Consider the following 22,421-nt stretch of genomic DNA (forward strand, 5'->3'; position numbering starts at 1 on the left):
TTTTTCACCTGTACATCTGAATATTACACACACTCTATGCCTAACCATTGTAAAAAGGCATTGAAACTTAGGATGTCTCAAACTTTTTAACCAAGAAAATAATGGCTAAATTCCATATTTAGGGGAATAATGTATTGATGACCGGGCAACTGCATGTCTGATTTCCTTCAGAGTTCAGAAGTTTTTCATCCAATACATTGTTCATTCCTAACAGCACCAGCCTCAAAAGTCATAAAGACATTTTCTGTGTTGTTCATTTGTCTATATAAAAATGAGAGAATAAGATCCATCTGGCAATAAAAAGATAAAAATGTTAGGTAGCCTTTTTGGGTAATTTCCAGTGAGTACGGTAAAGTCATCAACTTTATTTAGGCAGAAATTACTGTCCAGACTACTTTCTGATAATGAAAATGCACTTTAAAGTGGTGAGAAGACTTATGAGCAAAGAACAAAAAAGGAATTGACTCTTAGAGATGGAGTTCAGCGTGTTCTGAATTTGGTGCAATTTATGACCAGTATGTGAGCTGCCGTACCTACGAAAATAAAGATCTAGCAGTAGAATAAAAAGCTCTCGGATCGTTTTCCTGCCTTGTCAAAATGAAAGCCCCAAGAAAGAAAATTCTAGAGTGAAAAATAAGGACACTTGGCTCAGTGCTGCATGTCACTTTTATTCAGTTCCTCTAAATGGTTACTGTAGTATGGGTAGCAATGACAGAAGTGGAAGTAATGTAGAAGGAGGCCTAACTTGGAGGTGAATAAAGCTATGTTTTCGAACATTTTGATGGGCAATCTATAAATACTGCAGAAAATTTAGTTTGGTTTTTTTTTTTTTTAACATGAGAGAAGTTGCCTGAAATGGAAAGATTAAGATCTGAAATGTGTTTAAACTTTGAAGGCAACCTATGAGTAAGCGCAGTTCTCAAACTGCTTAACTTAAAAAAAAAAAAAAAGGGTGGAATTTGAACACGCATAGCTTCTTAACAGTGAAAACTAAAAGTGTGGAATAATAAATACCGGTAAACAAGAATGGTGCTCTTTTAAAAATTCCTGTGCCTGGGCAAGGAGCTATTTTCCAAAAGGCTAGTCTGCATTCAAGTCTTTGACATGGACATTTCCTTAAGAAAAATATTTGATTCTTTTTGGAGGAGCCCTAGGGCCGACGATCAAAGTATTTATTTCTGACTCCTATATACACTTGAAATTTCAGAAACTGTTAGCAGGGTGCCAGCTTTACATGGCTGCCCACCTGGGACCATGCCACGCAGGAACACAATGCACTATTGTCTTCAGAGGATGGAATAATAATGTTGTTAACATAAAGCCGAAAAGCTGTGGAGAAGCAAGGCTTCAATGACCTAGCACAGCTTTAAACTGTGCTATGTGTGCAACTGTGAATGTTGACCACCCCTGGTGCTGAGAGATCCCAGCTTATCACACCACTGATGTGGGGACTAACCAGGATTTCCAACATGGATCGCAGGGAAGGAAACACAGGTATGAGTAGTCTTGTGAATTTTGCTGTTTCATAATCACTGCTGCATGAGTCAGCAGAGCACTGTTGGTACCCACCGAAGAAGAGAGGTGCTACACTGAACTATACTAGGCTTGTCTCAAAGAGCTCAGAGAGTAAGCTCTGTTCTTTTTATGCTGTATGTGTAAATAACTTGGATTCATTCATCAAAAAAAGAACTAAGAGAAACAGAGCCTGTTTAGTTTCTGTGTCTTTTGATTTGGAAGGGAATGACTATTCAGTAAAGGAAAGGATAAGAATCCTCCTCCGAGCACAGCGATAAAAAATTAAGCTGCCTATTGATGCTGTCTTTCCAAGAGACACCAACAGCTGCTTCTGCAAATTATTTTGATTTGGGAACACTGACACAGGCTGAAAATAAAGATAAATAAATAAAAGGCAAGGTGTGTTGACAAGCCCTAAGTCCTTTATAAATTGCACTATCTTTTGGACAAGCAGGACCAAGGGAGATTACCGGTTCAGAAGTCTGAATGCCGTGAGGGCATAATGTAAGATACTGATGTCTCTTAGAAATCCTGGAGATAAAAAGCATCCACATGATTTGAGTTTCCATTTGCTTGAATTAAGGTTCTTATCAGCCTGTGTAGAATGAATCAGTTTTTTTTTTTGTGGAAGCGGACGCAGCACAAGTTAGTTGTGGTCTCCATGACCCCACTCTGATGTTAACAAAGTAGCAGGCTCTCTTCGGACATACAACACTGATCTTGAGGAGGTGGGAAATGGATATACAGGTGTTTAAAACTGCCTGGATTAACATCAGAGAACATGTTCAGTTACATGCTCACTGCAGGAGCAGGTAGGGTCTGCAGAAACTATCTGGCTGTCCTTTGGTCTTCCACTGGCACGGCTGGACGATTCGTGAGAGAGCAACACTTCAGGAATCCTCTGGTTCTAAGGCAGTACCTGTTAATTAAAATTTCTGGCCACAGCAAAGGATACAACACAGGAAAAATTAACTATAATGCAATTGTCTTAGCCTTGGAAAATTAGCTGTCCTTTGTCATTACTGAGTAGGCCAGAAGAGCTCTTTTGCTTCCACATAAGCAAGGCATTAGGATAACTGACAACTGAAAAGACTGATAATCCTTCCTGAGATAGCTCCAGAGGTCACCATGGCACCTAGGTACCTCTGGGTGTGTGAGCAACATCTTACCCTTCCTGCACTGTGGACTCACCACCCTCGTAATGCTCTCGGCTGCCAATACCAATGAGTAAGATCCTAAGATCAGCCTCAAACAGTGGCTGTAGTTTCCCAGTGGCAGAGCAGTGTGCTAATCGTTGAACCATTGGGATAGCCCTGTAGGGCATTCTTCTAATAGTTTTTCTAGTTCTCCCACTGATGTCCTTATACATCTTTTATGATTTCGATAGTGATGCTACTTTCCCCAGGCACTTTCCTTCTATCTTACTCTGTGCTTGCTTTTCCTTTGAATATATTGGGGGAGGGGGTTACCTTAATCTTGCCCTTCATTCCCAGGGCAACCTTTCAGAAGAAAACCTTTCCCTCATCTGCTCTTCCAGCCCTGAGTACATGTCAAGGCTTTCTAAAGATGGAAAATATCTGAGTACTTCCTATTTAAGTTTTGATGGTCTTTTTCCTGACTTCATGTTCTATTTAGAGGTATTCTTTCTTTGTTATTTCTTCTAAATAGATGAACAGCCAGTCCTTTTTGATTTAAAATTAAACTCCAAATATTTTCTTTAAACTGCACTCATTGGTTTTACAAAGGAATGAAAACAAAATGCAGCACATGACATTATTTGAAGCAGAAAATTATGTTATCTTCTACAGTTCTGGAAAGAAACCATATTTTTTTAACTGCAGCTCTTCTCTAATGTGCACTGCTGATAAATAGAGAAAAGAAATTCTTTCCTAACTATATATTTCTCTCACATTATACATATATTAATTCCTTTGGGAATAACTTCAGCAATATAACTTGAGATATGAGGTAGCTGATACATGTGAGGTATTAATATAAAAAATATTTTCACTGCATGTATGTTATAAAGCTCTTGGAATAAACAAAAGTACGGGTCAGTTAAAGAATCTCCCTGTTCTGCCCATAATTTTTGCCTGCATGGTCCATCGTCTTTTCTTCTTCTCTGCTATTTTTGCTTCCTTTCGCATCTTCCATTCACTATCATCACAGGGTTCCTTTTGAGGAGCTCCTTTTGCTTCACACTAACGACACATATTGGTAGCAGCAACTCAAGCAACGGCGGACACTTGTAAAGATGGGGAGTTGTAAAATAATAAATCGAATATTTAATACTTAGACAGAAGATGTGGACTTTATCTACACTTAATGGGTGGGGAGGCTGATTACTCATTCATAGCTACGCCACTTGTGAATGATGAGGTCACCCCTATCTCAGGAAGATAAATGCCATATCCTGTTATGACATATTCCTTTTATATAAAATTAGTTCAATTTTCTCACTAGTGAGGAATCAGTATAACTAAAAAAAAAATCACTTCAAGATAAAGGCATTTTTCTACTGTAGTTCATTATATATCCTATTTTCATTTTATTTTATTTCTGTTCTGTTTTGTTCTATCTTATCCTGTTCTACGTATAGTATTTTACTCTCTACCTAAATGATATCTGACTAAAGTGAAGCAAAAATTAGATGATACAATGAAGCTTTGTAGCATTCTCTCTCCTACCTGTCACAAGCTCCTTCCAACAGCAGATAATGAAAATTCAAAGTCAAACCATTTAACTTTAAGTAAATGGAAATGAATTTCCAGAGAAGAGATATTTTTTCACCTGTGAAAAAAAGGAACAGTAGTACACTGACAATGAGAATAAAGATATAATATATAATTGTGATAGATCGGAATATGTAAAGCATAAATATTAAATGTTATTATATTACACTGTCATGTGTTTTTAATTTTTATCTTTACTATGCTTTTGTCTTAAGAGAGGAAGATCTACAGCACATTGTAAGAAACAGCAGCTCTGTACCAGAACATTTCTTAGCTCAATCAATAGTAAAGCAACTTGCAGAATATCTTACAATAGTATACAGTATTTAGACAAAAAGTATGTCATTCAGACACTAGAATCTGTCAATAATCTGACCGAAATGAGAAATAAACTAAATTAAAAATATAGGGCTTGATTCTCTTCTCATTTGCACTAGCATACTGCAGTGCATTTAAATTAATCTTAGTATGCTGTAACACTGGTGAAAAATAAGGAGAATTGGGCCCACACTATTTAACGTGGCACAGAGTATGGATATGTTCATTGATGGACGAAATAAGATACAAGTCTTAGAAACTCTTACTTTGTTTTACTATCATTTGATTAATTTGAGAGAAAATATATACGAACAATCCACATGGACTGTTATAACATTATGTATCTGGTATCTTTTAAGGGCTATGAAAAATAAAATGCTTCTGTATTCTGTAGGCATTCACAAACCTACCTTTGAATCCTGCTAGTCTTACAGCGTACAAAGCTATCGGCCAGTAGTTCCACTGACTCGGTGAAGCTACTCGTGTGAGCAAAGTTACCAAGACTAGCTTTTTGGTTACATAAACAGTTAAATTAAGTCATTAAGCAATAGTCATAAACGGTCTTATTAAATATCAAGGGAGTCTGGTTCTGCTCATGTGGATGAAAACTGGTGAAATTCGGGACTAAGCTGAAGCAAGCTTGGCTACAGGCAGGCTTTCTCTCCTGGCTGTCCCTTTGAAACACGAAAATCTGGTTAGAGTTGCCACTGCAGAGTAGAGAGTGACAGTCAATGGTTGGGGACTTCTAAATGATTACATCCACTCTACTGCCTGGCCATACATTGACAGACAAAACTACTCTAATGGACTGATCATTTGGAAAATGGCTACTGCCCACATTTAAATTCCTTTCAGTGTTATTCCATAGCCAATTAGAGTGGTATCCCAGCCTATATTCATGCCAGTCTTGTACTATATTGTAAGAAAAAGGAAAGGAGCAGCTCAGAAGTCTTTAATTATTCCTCCAGCCATTTATTGACCTGCTCTCTAAAGGCCATATACAGGCCTTCATCTGCATGCAAAGTTCCTATTGACATCACTGGGAGGGCCACAGGCAGATGGAGGGTACTTTGTAAACCTTACATTTTAAATATGTTGTAAGAGAAAAGCACAGAATTTGCAGTCCTCTAAAAAAGTGAGCAGCTTTATCTAACGCGGTCTTAAAGTATGGAGTTTGAATAACATTTTTCCTAGCAGTAACATCCCCCCCTCTTCTCCACAAGCTATCTAACCTACACGTTCCTGTAAAGTCTTCATATTTAACACTCAAACAATTGATGTCCCCATAGTATAAACAGGATAGATAATGAATATAAGTGGGATAGAAAATTAATCCTACTTGCGAGGAAAGAGAGTCATAATTCACTTAGGCTTCTCAGCTCTTACGTTCTGAGGTCTTCAGCTAACTCATGGGATCCATTCCACATCCCACAGATGCTCATTATGTATTCTTTTTATGTGCAACATGTGGGGACTAACCAGTTTCATATCTCCTGGTATTAGCTGCAATCCAAAGCATTTTGTATTAAAACAGAATGCAAACACAGATGCTATTTAATACAAAGGATTTGAATGCAGTCTCTGTTTTAACATAAAGTTGGTGTGTCTTAATTTGGTTTGGAACAGAAATGGAAAGAAAAGTCAAGATAAGAGGATATTGTTAGCCTAAGAGCAAAGCTATGATTCCAGGAGGCACCCAGTTGCATGGGAAAAGGAGGGACTGGACCAGGTGACAACTTTGACTTATGGCAGTAAAGGTTATTATGCCGTTGGGGTGATGGGACAGACTGGGACATCTGCTCACTCAGCGATGCTGCCATAATAGCCTTCCCGAACACCCGGCATATTCCAGCGTGCAGCCCGCGCTCTGGCCCACGCAGCTCCTCTGGATCACAGCTGGTGCGAGCCTCAGTTTCCTCGGGAAGCGGTCAGCAGTACAGCTGCTGCCTGTGTAAGGTGCGCTAAGAGCGTGTTGCTTCTTTTCCAGCTGTCCTGCGACTAGACTGGCGAAAAGGCTCCTTCTCCCCCACACGTATAACTCTACCGTTTAAGCTCCAGCAGCAGCAGCAGCAGCAGCGCGGAGCTACAGGTCCCGGTGCCGGGAGTCCCCGAGGAGCAGGGCGGAGGCTAGCCTTGCGCGGGGAGCCGCGGCGGGACGCTCCCGCGGGAGGGGGCCTTTCCTCCCCCGCGCTGCCCCTGCCTCGGCTCGCTGCGCACTAGGCGCTGCGCGCCGCCCGCCTCCGCTCGGCGCTCCAGCCCGCTCCGCACCCCACCGCGGGCTCGCCAGGCAGCGCGGTCCCGCCGCCGCCGCAGCCGGCGGAGGAGCCGCGGGCGCGGGGGGAGGGCGGGGGGGAATCCCGCCGCTCTCCCGCGCTCCTGCCCGCCAGCTTCCCGCGCGCGCAGCCTCCGCGCCCGCGCAGCGCCGCGGCCGGGCAGGCTCCGCGGCGGCGGCATCGGCACGGCGCCGGAGATAAGCACTTCGCGGAGCGGGAGCAGGGCGAATCCGCCCGGGCGCGAGGTGCGGAAAGGCTACGCGCAGCCCCCGGGGCGGCACAAAGGGCCGCGGCGCGGCGGCCGCTCTGCCCGGCGGCGGCCGGGGACGAGCCGCCCTCCTGGCTGCTGCTGGCGCGGCGTGTTCCGGATCCGGGGGACAGATTTGCAAAGGGCTTTTGCGCAGCTCTCGGCGGCATAATTGATATGTTGAAGCAGCAGTAGGGATCAGTGCGTGCACACACACCACACACCTTACAAGTTTGACTAGCAATAACATTGCTGCACACTAGGAGGGGAGGAGAGTCAGTTCCCTATAATAGGGAGCAAACTCTGCCGTTGCACAAAAGCGGCGCGTTTCCTCGCTTGTGAAAACCGTCCCTTCACAGAAAGAAAGAAGGGGGGGGGGGGAGAAGCAAAAGCAAGTTACCAAGAGCAAGAACTTGTGCTGCAACAATCCTCCACTCTTCCTCTTCTCCTCAGGACTCTGGGAGCAGGGATATTCCTCCCCCTCCCCCCCGCACAGTTGGCGCTAGCCCAGACTGTGGTCAGCCGCCTTTATTATTACTTCATTGAGACAGAGAAATCCTCTAAGACTTGCATTTTGGGTGGAGGGTGGGGGGTGGAGGGACGAAAAGGAGGAGGGAAAACAGGCAACATTTGCTGCTCATCATTTTCACTGCACCGCTAAAGTAATTGCGCCCCCCTCTCTCCTCCCTGTCCCTCCTCAGCTTGGATTTTTTTCTTATATCTACAGCTTCAGTGGTATTAGGCATACCTTTTTTTTTTGGTAGCTCTGCTATCTCCCCCCCCCCCCCAAGTCTTCACGCGTTGCATGTTTGCAATTCGGTAAAATCTCCCCCCCCTCTTTACCCCAAGCCCCCCCAAACTCCTCTCAATCTCAGCCCAGCAGCTCACATCAAAGCGCCCTTCTTCACTCACAGTGGCCGCCACTCACTAATGGGATTGCAGTGTGCCTGGCTCTGCTGCTGCAGCCGCCGGAGGGAGAGTCGCTGCTGCTGCACCTCTTCGCCGAGACTCGCCGGGTGCTGAGCCGCGGGGATGATCAGGATCTTCCCGGATTTCAGCGTGCAGGTGACGGCGGCGGCGGCCGGCGGGGCGGCCGGGGGGGTGCCGGCGGCGCCGGGCATGGGGCGAGCCGGCGCCGCGGCCAACGGCAACCCGCAAAACGTCCAGGGCATCACCTCCTACCAACAACGGTGAGCACCGAGAGGGAGAGGGGTGTGCGGCTCCTCGTGAGGCTCTCTCACTTGCTTTTTCTTTGTGCTTTTGTGTTTCTTTGTTTTCCTTCTTTTTTCCTCCCCCCTTCCTTGCTGTTTGATTGCTGGGGGGGGGGGGGGTTGGCTGGAGGGGAGTTTTTTTCTTTTTTCTCTAATACAGCATCTTTTAAAATGCACTGAGAAGTAAACACAATCTCCTAGTTTTGTCTTGGATGAGCTGGAAAGAAACAATAGCAAAAAAAAAAAAAAAAAGTGAGACCCCGGCAGCTTAGCTTCGCTGCTGTAAAGTTTGGGATCCCGTCCGCTCATCCTTTCTAAAGAGGAATTTCTCAATGTCAATGCCTTGTGCAAATCCCAGTGTGTGGCAGCCAGGGGGATAATTGATCATGGTATGCTGATTGATAATTTGCTTTCAGCTAAGAAAGAGAATAATTTTCACTTGGGGTTGCACACTTGCAATTCCACATTGTAGTTTAGCAGTATTATCATGTCACCTGTTACTACAGGGAAATATAGCACGAAACGCTAAGTATACTCAGCATTGTTATATTTGCATCTTAAATGCATTCTAATGCAAATGCACGAAATTCACAGACAGCGCCTTTAGGAAGCAAACCGTAGAAAGTTGGCAGTAAGTCATGATGAAGTTTAAAGACCTTCCCCATTCCCCCTAACAATTCATCGATACGTGCTGATACTAACATGACGCTTAATTACCTGGCATTTCTTTGTGCTTCTACGATGCAAAAACCTGAAGTTTGAATCTGTGAGTTTTCTCTCTGATAAGCTTATAAACGAAGCCGAGCTCTCATAAAAGTAGCTGACAACAGATAAATGTAGGCTGAAATCCGAACAAAACATTTACATTCCTCTAAAAGCAATAAAAATGGCAGTGTCCCAAATATCTTGCTTTCCAATATTGCATTAAATTAAATACGGAGAAAAATGTTATATAATCACCAATATTCAAACTAAATATCTCTCTAATGTAAAAGAAAAAAACACAGGAAGTTTTAACGTAATATTTCAAACTTAATTGATTTAGGAGCCAGTTTTAGATAATCGATCATTGCCTGTTTTGTTGTTCAGCAACTTTGAGTTGCTTCCTCTAGTTTTGGAAAACACATTATATATTTTCCATTTGATGCCCATAATATAAAATGCTTGCTGGTAACTTCTGGAGGTTTTATTTAATGAAAAATTAATAGGGCGCTGATACTCTTGAAAAAATCACTGATGATGCCTAAGCACTTTCTTAAATAAGGAACATTTGAAACTAAACACGAGTCTTGTTTTGCTCAAGCAAACACACCGACCTTTCATATAAAAAAAATGAATGTGAGAGATATAAAGAATGGATTAAAGTTGATTTCTTTTCATGGTTTCTGTATGATTTTTGTCACTTATAAAATATTTAAATTACAATGGAAACTGACGGACACTTTAACGAGGAAGTACAGGCAGCAGTCACAATAGTTTAGTCTGTGAAGTGGGGAAGTCAAGGGTCAGAAATGTCAGATTGGCTTTTAGACAAATGAAAGAGACCTCTGGAGACTTTAAGTTAAACAGAAATATATAGACAAGGCAGCATGTGAATTTTGAGTACTTTGCGTTTAATAGTTTGATTATGTCAGCCCGTAATCAGGAAGAAGTTATAAAAGCAATACTTCTCTGACAAACTACTAACACCTCTAATCCAAATACCGCTTAGCAGATATTCAAGTACTTTGACTAATAGGAATCCATACCAGTCTGGATGTCTTACACACTAACTTAACACCGGAAAACATTTTTGCACTTCTTCCAAATTTTAACTATATATTACCGCCAAAACAGCGTCCTTTACGTTGAACGACCTTTCTACGTGTTGTCTGGAAATGCTTAAAATATAGCAGACACTGGTACCGTCTTCTGCTATTGCAAAAATCGAGGTGACACCTGTTAACTTTTTTTTTGTCTTTTTGGAGGCGAGGAAACAGATTTGCCGGAAAGAAATGGCATGTGATGCTTTTTAGATTCCCCCCCTTCTCCAATGCTTCACCTCAGAGCCGTGCGGCACCTCTGACCGCCTCGGCGGAACTCACGCCCTCAGTCGCGGCAGCACCGCCCGCCCGGTGGCACCGCGCCGCCGCGGCCGTGCCGGGTGCTCCGCAGCGGGGCCGGGGCAGCTGAGGCGGGCGGCCCCGATCCGCCAGCGGCTGCGCACGTGCGCGCCGGCCGCGCGGGGCGGCGGCGGCGGCTCCCGCGCCGGGTTGCGCGGGTGGCCCGGGCCGCTCCGCGGACCGCTCGGCCCGAAGTTACGCCGACCTCGTTGCCTCCCGCGGGAAGAAATCCTCTGGCCTCCGGCATGCGGACGCCGCCCGCAGCCCAACTTCCAGGTGCCTTGCTAACTTCGTCCCCCTGGGCTTTCTGTCACAACTCACGCGCGCAGCGCCCCCCCCCCCCCGGACCCTCAGCTGCTGGAGGTGTCGCGGAAACGTTTGTCGTGAGTAAATACCCGCGACTTGCGGGGCTGATCCTTTCCCCACGGGAAGCGCTTGGATTTTTTCCCTGGGAGCAGGATCAGGCCCGGGAAGCTGAACTTCCATGGCAGCAGCAGAGCAGCCACAAAGTTACCTTGGAGATGGAAAGCTTTTAGCCAAGGCGTGATTTCTCGTTTAAAAGCTCTTTGAGCTCGGGATTTCTTGATGTCCTGAAAGAAACAATTAAGATAGCGGTTTCTTTTCCCCGCTCCTTTATTTCATGATTAGTTTCATAATCTCCAATAAAATAGCGTGAAGTACTACAACCTTTCCCAACAAAGCGGGTCATCACTCTCTGTTAGCATTTCCAGCATTATGTCCTTTATTCAGCGAGTACCTAGCGCGTACTCAAATGAGGTGCGTGCAGGCACTCAGAGGGGGCCGCGGGGGTGCGCGCGGCCCCGCGGGCGAAGGGCGCCGGCACCCTCTGCCCAGCCCGCTCCCGGCTGCGGCACCTCGCCCGCCCGCGCCCTGCCGCGCTCCCGCGTGGGGACACGCTGCGTGTGCGCGCTGTGCACCCGCAGTGTTTCTGCGCCCGCGGAGTTGCACGCACAGAGTCTCTGTCTGCCTCAGCCCCTCTCCCCTGCTGGAGCCGACTCCAGAGGAGGAAAGTGTGCGAAACTGCAACTGAGTGGCGTTGTTGCGCCGGCAGCGGAGGCTGTGTCCCCTGCACGCAGAGTGGGAGCGGAGCTGGGGAAGCAGCTGGAAAATGCCCAGAAATACTTTCACAGCGGTCAAGCCCGGAGATCCCTGACTCCCCTCCTTCCCTCCCCCTCCCCCGCCCCGCTAGCCCCATGGCCTGGCACCCCGCGTAGCCCGGCCCGCGGGCGCGGGGGGTGTGTGCGCGTGTGTGTGTGTCTGTGTGTGTGTGTGTGTGTGTGTGTGCGTGCGTGTGCGGGTGTGTGTGCGTGTTTTGTGTGTGTGTGTGTGTGTGTGCCGCACCTGCCGGGCGATGCCAGCGGCCGGGCTGCCCGCCGGGGCTGCGCCGCGGCTCGCTCTCCCCGCCGCCGGCCGCCGCTGCCTGCGCTGGGCATGTCTCTGGGGCCGGCGGGGCCCCGGCACCCTCCGCTCCTCGGCTTATGGACGGCGGCAGCGGCAGCAGCAGCGCTAGCAAGCAAGCAAGCAAGCAACCTGCACCAGGACTGCGCGGAGGAGTGGGAGCCCGCGATGCTTTGGCCTCAGTACTTTTCCTTAGCCTGTCTGGCTAAGCAGGGCCATTGCTGCCGCCGCTGCTGCTGCTGCTAGACACACAACACACACCAACATCAGGAGGGGGAAAAGTAAGGGAGAGAGGAGAAAAAAAAAAAAAACCCAGGAAGATGGCGCCCACCAAGCCAAGCTTTCAGCAGGATCCTTCCAGGCGAGAACGGTAACACTTTCTCTTTATTGAACCTGCAGCAGCAGCAGCCGCAGCAGCGCCGGGCTGTGCCGCCGCCGCCTGGGGTCGGGGCTGGCTGCCATGCCGGGTGGGGGGAGCTGCCCGCCGGCACCCGCTGCTCGCACAGCCGGGCACCGGGAGTTCCTCCTAGTGCGTATCGCCTCCGCCGCCGCACACCCCGAAACAACACAGCCCCGCACACCCTCCACACACACACGCACACACACAGGCGCGCAGGGCGAGCCGCGCAGCAGCCCCGCTCCGGCAGCCGCACCGCCGCGGTTTGCAGGAGCCGGTGTTTGGCAGGGCGCGTTGGCGAGCGGGTGTGTGTGTGTGCGCGGAGGCGGCAGGCCCCCCCCCCCCCCCCCCCCGCCGCTCGGCGGCCCCGGGGGCAGCGGGGAGCCGCGCCAGGCCCGGCTGGCCGGGCGCAGGGGCCGGCCCCGCCGGTGCGGTTCAAGTGCGGCTAGGCCGGAGCCGGCGGGGGGGGGGTGTCGGCGGCGTCTCGCCGCCGGCTGCGCCCGCGGGGCAGCGCGGCCCGGCCCGGCCCAGCGCGGCCCCTCGGAGCGGCCGCCGCGGGCGGGCCGCGGGGCGCCGGCTGCCCCCGGGGTGGGCGAGAGCGTCCCGCCCGCGGAGGCGGTGTGGCGACGGGCGCGGAGGCGGTGCGGCGCGGTGTGCGGAGCCCCGCGGGAGGGAGGGAGGGAGGGGGCCCGCTGCCCCCCGGCTGCCGCCGGGCCGCTCGCCTGCCCCCGTGTACTTTTGTGGGGGGAGACTGCGTGCTATTAATCTGCTCTGTTGCTGACATGAATTGCCCGTAGCGGATTTGTTCTAGTAAAGTGAATCTTTCTAGAAGTGACTGGTAGGAAGCGAGAGTACAAGTTCATGTGATGTTACTTTGTGATTCTTACAAAAGTATTCAGAGCTCCATTGCTACATTGCCATGAGATGTATGCCCAGAAGGAGAGCAGCCAAAGGGCTTGGGGTGGTGTCCCCCCCCCCCCCCCCCCCGTTTCTTCAGCATTACAAGTGAAATTGGGGATAAGGGGTGAGAAAGGTTCTCAGCTCTGAAAATGAAAATTAACATTTAGACGTTTTTTAAAAGTATCTCAACCATTTGTTAGTTTATTTTTCACAGCACAAGTAGATCTGAGAAATATTTAAACAAAAATAAAGTGTAGGAAATGAGGCTCATTTTAATCTTAATTTAAACTGTATATTTTAATCCTATAAGCATTTTTAGTATCATTTCCAAAAAATGACAGATTTTATCTAAATAGCTATACTATTTTTCATAAGGAAGCAGACTGCCTGGTATCAGAAAACCATACATTTCATATTCATCTCTGAAGTGTTAGTGCAGCTGTGTTAGATGCATTAGTATTAACTGTTGCACTTTGAGAAGGCTATATTGATATGTGGCAGAATTTGGAGATGCATGTAATGGGAAAACACTGCATCCTCAGAAGTCAATAACTTAACTTACAGATTTTTGTCTTCAGCTATAAATATTTTTTAAAATCTCCCATCAGTGGCTGCAAAGGCATTTCTGTGGCGTTAATAACACTTATATCAGCACGCTTCCTCCTGTAGAGTTCTTTGTTGCAAAAACAATTTGTATCAGTAAGTTCCCCCCAACACACAATTCTGCTGTCGTCTTTCTGAGAATTGTACTATATTAGTACTAAGTGTATTTGCCAGGATAGCTTCAGTAATCTCTCCAGCAGAAGCATATTTGTGTGCCATTTTGGGAATTTCTCTGAGATAGGAATCTTGAAGATAGAATTAATTTCTAGGGGAAACTTCATAGCCTGTGCATGAGTGCTTTCTTTATCACCTGTCTCCATTTGGCATTCGGAGAAGGTAAATCAAAGTGCGCGATTTGTTATTCTGCTCCACTTGAGAGCTGAACTAAATAACACTTGGTCTGAAATTCTGATTGAAGTTGTAGGAGGATATACTGTATTTAATTTAATGCCCTTTAATAGCATCTTCTTGTTCAGCTCTGATGCTGTCATTTTAAAGGTTGGATCAGAGTAGTTTTTCCCTGTAGGGAGTGGGAGGAGTAATCATTTCAGGGAAAAAAGTACTCTAAATTCCTAGAACATGAATAGCCACAAGCTTGGCCTAGCGTCGGAGCAGTTGTTTTTTGCCCTTAGGGTTCACTTTGTTATTACTCTTTACAATGCTCTGAACAGTTTAGGTATAAATAGTGCATGTAGAAGTTGACGATGTTGGTGTATCAGAAATAACATCAAGCTACGTGTTCTTCAAAAAAAGTTTTTGAAAAGATGCGAGAGTGCTTCAGTAAGCAGGCACTCATATACATTTTCTTAAAAGTTATGTAACATGCCCCTGAAGTCTGGCATGTAACTGTTTATTTAACCTATCTTTATACATATCCTTTCAGCTGTATGTGCAAAGCTACTTGAATTACAAGCACATATCAGATACTTAGGGGGGTTTTACAGTTTCTTCTCTTAGTTACTACCTCAGCATACCAGTTCTCAAGATTAAGAATCCTTAGAGTGAAATTTGTGTATGTTCTTAGTTTAGTCTTCATTTCCACAGTGTTTAGGTTGATTGTCCATTTTTCCAGCAAAAGGTTAAGAGTTACAAAACAGATGTAAAAGGTAATAGTCTTAAAGCAAACAAACACTTGAATCATTTTAAAACGTTTTTTACCCATTTAGATTTTGAAAGAATGTTTGAAAAGCTACACCCCTAAATTTGTTTGATTTTCTTCTCAACTCTGACTGTTTGCAAATTTTACATTTTCAGTAGCAGCTTAGAATTTTTCAATTGTGTGGATCTATAACCAAGAAAATTAAATAGACAGAAGTGTCATGCATATGACATGCCAGCACTGATTTGTAAAGCATATCATAATATCAGAGCGCTATTGGTTTAAAGTAAAAGAGAAAAAAACCTTCATTTTGGCATTTCCTTCTAGAGCATGAGCTTAAACATAGCAGTGATAAATGATGATATGCATTGTCTAACACTTGCTTTTATATAAATAGCTCCAGAAGATTGCTTAAATGATAATCGAAAATATGAAATAGGGTGGCCTTCATATCACAAGGCCAAGGGTCTACAAATGGAAAAACTGAAATAATGAAATATTTCCAAGGCAACAGACTGTCAACAAGAGCAGTAATGCATGGGCATATCATAGAGCTACCAGAGAGGATATTAGATCTTATAGCTCTAGAGCCAGGAGTTATAATGACCTTTATTAGATAGAGCCCTCCCACATTACAACAATCTTTCCAATTTCTGATTTATGGATTAGCAGTCATACTACTCTTCATGATTTGAAACATTCTCCCACCATATTTGATTTGCTGCATTTTTCTCCACTGGAATCATACATTATTTAGAGCTTACATGAGAGTATTGATCAACAAAAGTTATATTACATATTTTCAGTAACTAATGGGATTCTAAATAACAAGGTTTCGTCTGCAGCACTGTTTCTACATTCTTTACAGCACAACTATTTTTTTCTTACAAGAACTTATAGCCAGTTAACTAGTTTAATACCAATGTAATGGTACTATAGAGTAATGCCATGTTATAAATATAAGTAATTAGAGAGTTGTGTTAACAGATTACTACAGCACCCAGAACTGTAGGCGCTTCTAAGAGAATATCAGGGTATATCGTGAACATCCGTCTCCTTTTATTAGTGTCTCACTTGAATTTCAGAGTCTAATATATTGGCAGTTTCAAATCACATTTGTTTGAAACTTGGCATACAAGTTGCCAGCCCAGATGTGAATTTTACTGCCTGAGTTATGTAGAACAGTTGTTGTAAATCGACAAAGACAAAATTTTTTATCATTCTAGGCATTTGTTTGATCAACATCCTTGCTAAAAAGTACGATTAGTTTAAATAAATGTTTGCTTCATAAAACTGTCTTTGTAATGATACCTTCTTTATTGGAAAGTACATTCTGAGATAAGGTTTTTGAATATGTGATGCTGACCATGAAAAGTGACTGTTTTCATTTTACTGACGTTCTGGGATTGATTCTGCTCCCATTGATTCTGCCCCCTTTGAAGTCACTAGCATGAAGCCTGTTTACAAATGTAGCAGAATTTTCATTTGATATCAATTAAGTAATTGTTTTTTAGAGTTTAATGTAATGAGACCAGTTCCTGAAACCTCATCTGATATGAGTACATCTTACATGCAGTCATCCCATCAGATTCATTTTGTATTATTGTCAGTAGTAGTTCTTGCAGGTGTAACAGTGCCTTGTGTGAGATGAGATTTCAGCATTAGTCAAGTTGTTTCAGAATGAATCAAACTGAACTTGTTCTGTAGGATGTCTGCCTGGAAATTTATTTTTATTTTTTTAAACATAAGATATTTTAAAGGTACATAGCCAAGACTTTCCTTGTTTCCCCTCAAACATTTATTTATTTATTTATGCTTAGTATTTGTTGTTTTTTTTTTTTGAGAGGAGCTGCCAAAGATTTATGGCCGTGAGAGGAAATGTTTTGAAATTTCCTTTCATAGTAATTGCGTTTTTTCAGAAGAGGCAATTTCTTCCTGTGTAATATTTATAAGGCTACTGCATGTTATCTTTAACATACAAAGTCCCATTAGTGCGAATGAGGCGCGTGACTTCTTGTTTAATAGAACTTTGCATAATAAGAATAATTTGTAATAATATTGCGTTTTGCTGCATAAAAAGATGTGCCATAGCAAGAATAAAATGGTTGCTGGCATGTCTTATATGACTAGAGCATTGTTCTGTGACTAGCTCAAGCAGTAGTTTCGCAATGCACAAAGTCCTAGTCAAATGAATAGGACTGTTGTGCCATTGATGTGAACAGAACTTTGAGTAGTAAAAATATTCATTAATTTTGTGTGCTGGAATGGTATATTACACCGGATACAAAGCACACGGTAAGGGTAGGTTAGTATTTGTATCCATAACTTGGAAGACTGGACCCTGTCTTTGGGAGAATTTTGAGCTCAAATTTTACCTTAATCTTTAAAAAGTTCCAAATGAAATTATACACATAATTGAAGTATGCTGCAAAGAACCAAAAGCAAGTTTAAAAGTATTTTATCATGTAATTCAACAGATGTGAATTTGTTCTTAGAGGGATGACAATGGCAAACTTTAACATGCTTTAGTGGGAGGAGAATTGGACTTTGCATCTATGTGTTATTAAAAAACACAAAAATCTTAAGATTCTCAAGTAAAAGTGGAACAGTCCTCAAGAAGACTCTGATTTCAGTCTGCTGCAGCGAGATGCTGAGAGTTATGCCAGCCCTTTCCCTGCACTCCGCGTGCAGGCAACAGTCAGTCACATTAAAGAACGAGTGATATGTAAGGAAGAATTTGAAATGGATTATTGAAAGTAGTGTTTTGAAGATTTGTTACAGGCTGTTTTCCCAGTGTTTTCTGTGTTGCATTTTGGACTTTCACTCTGATTTTATCTTGTGCTTTGTCTGTTCTTGGGAAATTCACACCGATGCCATACAACATCTGAAGAAGACGTTAGTATTAATGCTTAATATTTTTGTAGAGTTACTCCTTTATATAGCTTAGTGTGTTTTAAAAGGTCTGTAAACATTGTTCTATGAGTTTTACTGATGAGAGTGTTAAGGCACAAAACATTTTTGAGAATTGGCAGAAGTGACAGAAGATGTCAATGTTAGCACTGGGAATAAAATTCCAGCCCCCATTTTCATGGCTTTTTTGAAGATTACACTGCCTTCATTAGAGAGATTTACATTTCTTTTACAGGCAAAACCTCCACTGAAATAAAGTGCTTTCATAGAATAGCTTGATTGCGACTTAAAATTAGCTGTTAGCTTGATATATAATAGAAGTTCAACACTATGTTAAATAATTTAAGTGGAAAAGTACTGTTCCACTACCTGCAGGCATCTGAGGTTTACATATGTATATAGTGAACTTATGGGATATAGTCTGAATAATATGTATGTATGTAATCTACAGTAATGTCCCTGGGGCTTGGGTTTTTCTGAAGAGCCTACTGGATTTAGGCATCCAACACACCGCATTTCAGTGAAATATGGGCACCTAAATCCCATAAGCTCCTTTTAAAATAGCTGCCTGGGAATTTTGTCTCCATAAGGTATAAGGAATAGGCTTCATTACACATTACATTTTTTAAACTGAACTTTACTGAGTAATGAATAGCCTTTGAACAGTTAGTTTGGATTGAATCCTAAGGGTTGTAGTTTTGCTTGAATTCAGGTACAGAACCATTACATTTATGTTAGGACTGTTTGATTTTAATTTTTTTTCTCTTGCTTGTGCATCGTGTTTGAAAGTCATGTGTGCATCAACATTTACAATCAGTTTACTTATACCCTCGGTTTATATGAGTTAGGTGGTTCAGAATTGTCCTTTCAAGATTGCAATTCATTTAGCAAAAGTATTACCAAATTTTAGAGGAATGCTTGTTAGAAAGCTGTGTTTTCTTAGAGATGATAAGAGGCAGAATATGTTACGTTGTGGGGAAAAAAAATGTAAGCGGGCGGTCTTCGTAGGTCAGGGTTGGGGTCAACAGAAAGAACTGAGTGACTGAATCTTTACAGTGCTGGCAGTGGGATTAAAAAAGGAAAAAAGTCTTAAAAAAGAGAATTGCTGCCAGTGGTACTTATCCTTCAGCCTTGACAGCTGCAAAAAAGTAGCTGATTTTATTTGTCTGAGTGTGGTTAGATGTGGGATTGGCATGTTTGTTTCACCTTTGCATAAATTACTAATAATATGGACAGGAGGCTCTGGAAAAAATTGCATTATAAAAAAACAAAACTGTTTTCTCTTGGTAGGTATAATATATGAGCATAAAAAGGGAAACAAGCAGCTTTGGGCTGCTTTATTTGCTCATTCTTTTGAGCTTCTGCTCTGATCTACAGTAAAACTTGTATTTCTTGCGGAAAATCAAAAGTAAAGTAATTTTTTTTAATGGCTGAATGAGCTTGATAAATGGTACTCAAGTAGCAGTGTTTGAAGGATCCAAGTAGTTTACTAAAGTATCTTAATTAATTGGATGTTCACTTTAATAGTGAGGTTTCCAATTTGTAGACAGTGCTGTGTAACGAGAACATATATTTGATACGTAAATGATATATATGAGCTGAGAAGGACAATTTTTACTCAAGATCTATTTTTACAAATAAACAGCTGTTTCAGGTAAAAAAACCAACAAAAATAAACGGAGGTGACAGAAAATAGGTACTTCAAACGAAAGGAATGCTAGAAAAGGTAAAGCAGATTCCAGATCCTTCAAACATATATGCCATTTCTTTTATCAGTCACTCCATTTACACTCAAATTTGGAAACTAAGAGGCGCTGGCTTTGCTCTTATTTCTTTGTTAACAGAAAGAAAAATGCTTTTCTATAGGACTGTGATTTGGAAACTTATTAGATTCTTTCTGACAGCAGTTTGTTCAAATTTTATGTTTTTGTATCACTTCTCAAGATCAGAACAACAGTCCACAGGATGCGGATCCCCTCTTCTCCCCAAAGAACTGACTTGACAATACTGAATATACGTATTTGGGAAAATTCAATATTTTTAGATTCTTTCATCATTTAGGAATCCTTTTAGAGCGGTGATTTTGTTTTAATTGTTGCTTAATGGTTTTGTGTTAATATAGCAAAAAAGTATTTAAAGTCCTGTCAATGATAACTTAATTTTTCCTGTGGCAATTACCGTATATTATACTGTTTGTTTAATTCAAAAAGGAAAAAACCAAAATGATTAAGGAGAAATTGTCTTCTATATGGCAGAATATTCCACCCGAAAAGCAAAATTAGAATTCTTTATACTTACTCTGCTTGTACTAATCGCCTGGAAAACTTTTAAAAGATATTCCACGTAGATGTATGCATGTATACTGAGAAGTGTAGGCATATGTGGTATATTAGATAAACGCAGTATATGTATTTGCTGAAAGGAAATAATGCTGGTTGATTGTCTTCAGCATGCTATAAATGTCTTACTTTATCTAAAGTTAAATGTAAATACATGCATTGGAATGGTGATTTTTTTTTCCTAATGCTGTGAGGGAAAAGTAGGCTCATCATTTTTTTTTTTTTGCACATTTTTATTGTTCTGTGTAAATGTAATTTGTTAATCCTGTGAAATTTGTCATAGATAAATTTGCTTGGATTATCTTGTCACCACCGTATCTGCATTCTTTTGTTCATTGCTTATTCATAATTTAACAGTCTGGCAGTGAGCCTTTTTGGGATGCTCACAAAAGATATATGACCTCTACCAGCTGCTACTATAACCTGCAGAATGCACAGCAAGACATTAGAAACGTGAGGATTCCTCTACTGATTAAAGTGCTCTTCATTTAAACAGTCTGTTCATAAGAATCTCAGGAATCTTTGTGGATAGCAGTTGTGATTTTTCTTTTCTCACAAAATTAGTTCTAACAGTGTCCCTATCCTTCTCCTACCATCCCCCCCCAGAAGGAAAACTAACATTGAATCTTAAGATGGGGATGTTTTGCTTTCAGCTGGATTAATAGAAATTAAATCCCTCATTATACATGTGTATGTATACATATGTGTGTATGTGCATATGCATATTTGTGTGTGTGTGGTTTTACAGTGGGAGAAATTATTGCCCATGTGTGATATTTTAAAACTAACTCACTAACTCTTCTGTTAGGATATTTTTCAGCACATATTATCATCCAATACTAATTTACAGAAGAGTTGTCTGATTTAACCCCACTTTTGCCCCAGCATCTTACAGATTGTATTGTGTAAATACTCAATATTATACAGCACATGAAAGACATTAAATAGAATGTTACTTGAAGTGTAACAACATTTTAGATTTTCATTATTCTCCTGACTCAGTTTAGCATATAAATTTTTTTTCCTTTTTCCTTTTTTTTTCTTTTTATCTGCAGATCAGCCTGTGAGTAATGGCTAGTTTTTACCTCCCCTTTGTGCTGGCACATGATTGTAGTTCAAAATAATTCATTGCTAATCCATGCAGTATTGGTTCATCTCCGTCACTCTGTTTTGTGATTAGAGCCTCAGGCCTGTAAGAAAATCCTTCTGCACAGTTTTCCATCCTGATTTTCTTTGACTGCAACCCATATTTTAAATAGTTCTGTCATTATTGTGTTCATCTACCAATTCTCTTACATTTTTCAAAAATGTATCAATTACAAGAAAGTAATATTTTAGTAAGGTTATATTTCAAGGATTCGTGAAAATACTTGTTTTCCACTGCGCTAAGTCTCCATCAGTGGTGTATAGTTCTTGGTTCATCTCAGTCGATGATGGAAATCTGACTTGAGTTTTTCATTTTTCCTTAGCAGTCTGAATTTTCTGTGTACTTATTTCTATGAGGTGTATCAAGAAGACCAGGATTTTAAAAAGAAATGCTATCTCTTTCTGAAACAGACTATAGTAGAGTAGTAATTACCATCCTGTCATTTTTAACACAACATTTCAAACAGTGCTGGTGTAAAATAACGGCCACGGAGGAACTTTTAAAATGTATAGGGCCTGATCTTACTATGCTCAGTCCTGCTGAAGTCAGTATTTCTCAGGTCACATACGAAGTGAGATGAAGTTAGAGCTGAGCTTACGTAATATAATGATACCATACATTGATCAGATTGAAATGTAATATTTCCAGATTATGAAGCAAATTCATCATTTTATTTCACATCAAATAATACTAGTTTTATGAGAAGGTCATCTAAAAGATTTTTCAAGACTTCGTTTCAGCATTGAGTAGTCCTGTGTTCTTTTTAATAATTACTTTCATCTCATTGTAGCCGTGTGTTTGAAAGTGTAGGTCAATAAGGATGATCGCATTCAGAATTTCATGATCTGTGTAGTGGAACAAATTGAAAGCAAAGCCTGTATCAATCACTGTGAAGGGAGGGTTAATTGTTACTGCTTCTCAAGCCTCTGGACAGATAAACCAGTAATGAAATACTTATTGCTCTGATATGCGAATGGTTAAGGATGAAACAATGGAAACAGAAGCAGTCTTCAAAGATAACCAAAAAAAAGCAAAGAAAAAAGAATAATCTGGACTAAAGGAAGATAGTGTATATGCTGTGTATTAACATTTTAAAAGTAATATTTTTTCATATAAAACAGCCTTCTAGTAATGATATAAGACAGCAGAATGTGTTAGGTTTCTGAAGTGAATACAAAATATGAATTTAAAAGCTGCTACAGTGCAAAC

General features: G+C 42.4%; 1 protein-coding gene across 4 annotated transcripts in view; it reads left to right on the forward strand.

The window, feature by feature from the left end:
* The first annotated feature begins 7,488 nt into the window (after positions 1-7,488).
* The window catches only part of NPAS3 (neuronal PAS domain protein 3), a 632,661-nt gene continuing 617,728 nt past the window's right edge, over positions 7,489-22,421 (forward strand). Inside the window, exons 1-2 of one of the 4 annotated variants that reach the window (XM_068946425.1) lie at positions 7,489-7,602; positions 8,000-8,275. In XM_068946425.1, coding sequence (XP_068802526.1) covers positions 8,118-8,275 — 158 coding nt within the window. In that variant the 5' untranslated portion in view covers positions 7,489-7,602; positions 8,000-8,117. Of the gene's footprint in view, positions 7,603-7,882; positions 8,276-11,879; positions 12,188-22,421 lie in introns of those variants that run through there. The other 3 variants (XM_068946424.1, XM_068946426.1, XM_068946427.1) reach the window with 3 other exon arrangements.

Source organism: Struthio camelus, chromosome 5 (assembly GCF_040807025.1).
Source record: "Struthio camelus isolate bStrCam1 chromosome 5, bStrCam1.hap1, whole genome shotgun sequence".
Taxonomy (NCBI): domain Eukaryota; kingdom Metazoa; phylum Chordata; class Aves; order Struthioniformes; family Struthionidae; genus Struthio; species Struthio camelus.